This window comes from Trichophyton rubrum, assembly GCF_000151425.1.
Source record: "Trichophyton rubrum CBS 118892 genomic scaffold supercont2.1, whole genome shotgun sequence".
Taxonomy (NCBI): Eukaryota; Fungi; Ascomycota; class Eurotiomycetes; order Onygenales; family Arthrodermataceae; genus Trichophyton; species Trichophyton rubrum.
In genome coordinates this window covers 2,095,220-2,096,932 of record NW_003456428.1, presented here as the reverse complement: position 1 = coordinate 2,096,932, position 1,713 = coordinate 2,095,220, and the positions used below count along the sequence as shown (strand labels likewise).

Genomic DNA, 1,713 nt, shown 5'->3' with positions numbered 1-1,713 from the left:
CGCCAGCAGTTGGCCTCGAGAGAAGAGTTGCTCGCTGTATCTGCTGTGAGCCAAATCACACCACAGCAGCACCACCGGTATACACATGAACAGCTGAGCAGCCAGATAATTGCATCAGTAAATAGTTGGTAGTATTGAATGTCGAGCTCAGGGGCTGGCCAGGACTCCTGGAGGTCTCATCGATGTAGCTTGCCGGAGTTTCTATTTTCCTTGGCCTGCATTGGAACCGCCAGCGCCAGGGACAAATATATACGTAACCCTAAATTGGACATCGAGATAGCAGTGCAGACGACCAGGCGCATCCAGATCAACCGCCCTTCTCTCCACAAGCTCCCTTGGTGGTGATCCTCCTCCCTCGACCTCCTCGCTCTCTCTCTTTCTCCATCTTATCCACGGCAGAGACCAGTATGCGACGGGGCTCAGCCATGGGACTGCGGTCTCCTCTCGAACTTCTTTTCCTCCTCTTCACCCTCCTTGTACCTCTTACCTCCGCCGTACGATTCGATCTCATCCCAAATACACACTCAGGAAAGCACGAAAGATGCATAAGGAATTTTGTTGCGCGTGACCAGCTTGTTGTTGTCACTGCCACCGTGAGCGGCTCGAAGGGAGATGGCCAGGTTGTCAACATGCACGTATGTGGTGGACTTTTCTCATCTTTTTTAAGACAAGCAGACTGCAATTGTGGCTTGCACGATATAATAGAATGCATGCTAATTGGATTTGTGTTGTATGGAATAGATCAAGAGTTCTCTAGGCGACGATTACGCCAAACCAAAAGATATTGCCGGCGAGATCAGACAGATGTTTACTGCCAGCGCCGACTCTTCCTTTGACGTTTGCTTCTCTAACGTCCTTTCCGGGAGACGTAAGACTTACCCTGACGGATTTCTCCATTGGCATTACAAACAGTGGAATTTTAGCTAAACTTTTTTTTCTCTCCGATTATAGATCCTGGCCCCAATCCTTCTCGTCAGGTTGAGCTGAGCATTGAAATCGGTGCTGATGCTCGTGACTGGGATGCTATCAAGGTCCAGGAGAAGCTCAAGCCAGTTGAGGCTGACCTTCGCCGTTTGGAGGCCATGATCACCGAAATCGTTGCGGAGATGGACTTTATGCGCGCACGAGAGCAGAAGCTCCGAGATACCAACGAAAGTACCAATGAGCGAGTTAAGTGGTTTGCTTTCGGCACCATGGGCATGCTGATTGGTCTTGGTGTCTGGCAGGTTGTCTACTTGAGAGCCTACTTCCGGTAAGTTTTCCTTTAACTGTAGTATTGGCCCCCTCATCTGGTTCTGCTTGCTAAATGATTTCTTTCTACGATTAGATCGAAGCATCTTATCTAAAGCGTCCATAAAGAGATTTCTTTTGGCGAATGATGAAACTGCCCTTTCCTACCAAAGGCTCTGATCCGTTTCTATGTCTGCTCAGGTACTTTTGGGCGGCCTTTCTGCTTGCTCGGCTTCATTTATTTATACTTCCTCTTTTTCGATATCTATCACGTCTCATTATGAGGGAATACGAATTGTAACTATGATCACTATTCAATTAGCATCTGCGAAAAGCTACAGGGTTTATACATGGATGAACGTAAAAAGAATAATTCTAACTTATTCAGTTATTAAAAATCAACTTTTAGATAGGCTCCCAAATGAGTAGTTGTAGTTGTGAATTTATAATGTCCAGGTGATGCAAACAGTGCAAACAGAGCTC

At 46.9% G+C, this 1,713-nt stretch overlaps 1 protein-coding gene across 1 annotated transcript; it reads left to right on the top strand.

Annotated features, from left to right (window-relative positions):
- Window positions 1-202: 202 nt before the first annotated feature.
- Window positions 203-1,256, top strand: TERG_00787 (endoplasmic reticulum vesicle protein 25; the record flags this gene model as incomplete). Its single annotated transcript, XM_003238752.2, has 3 exons — window positions 203-635; window positions 742-868; window positions 952-1,256. The coding sequence occupies exons 1-3, from the start codon at window positions 408-410 to the stop codon at window positions 1,254-1,256; spliced, it is 660 nt and encodes a 219-aa protein (XP_003238800.2). The 5' UTR covers window positions 203-407.
- Between the last annotated feature and the right edge of the window lie 457 nt (window positions 1,257-1,713).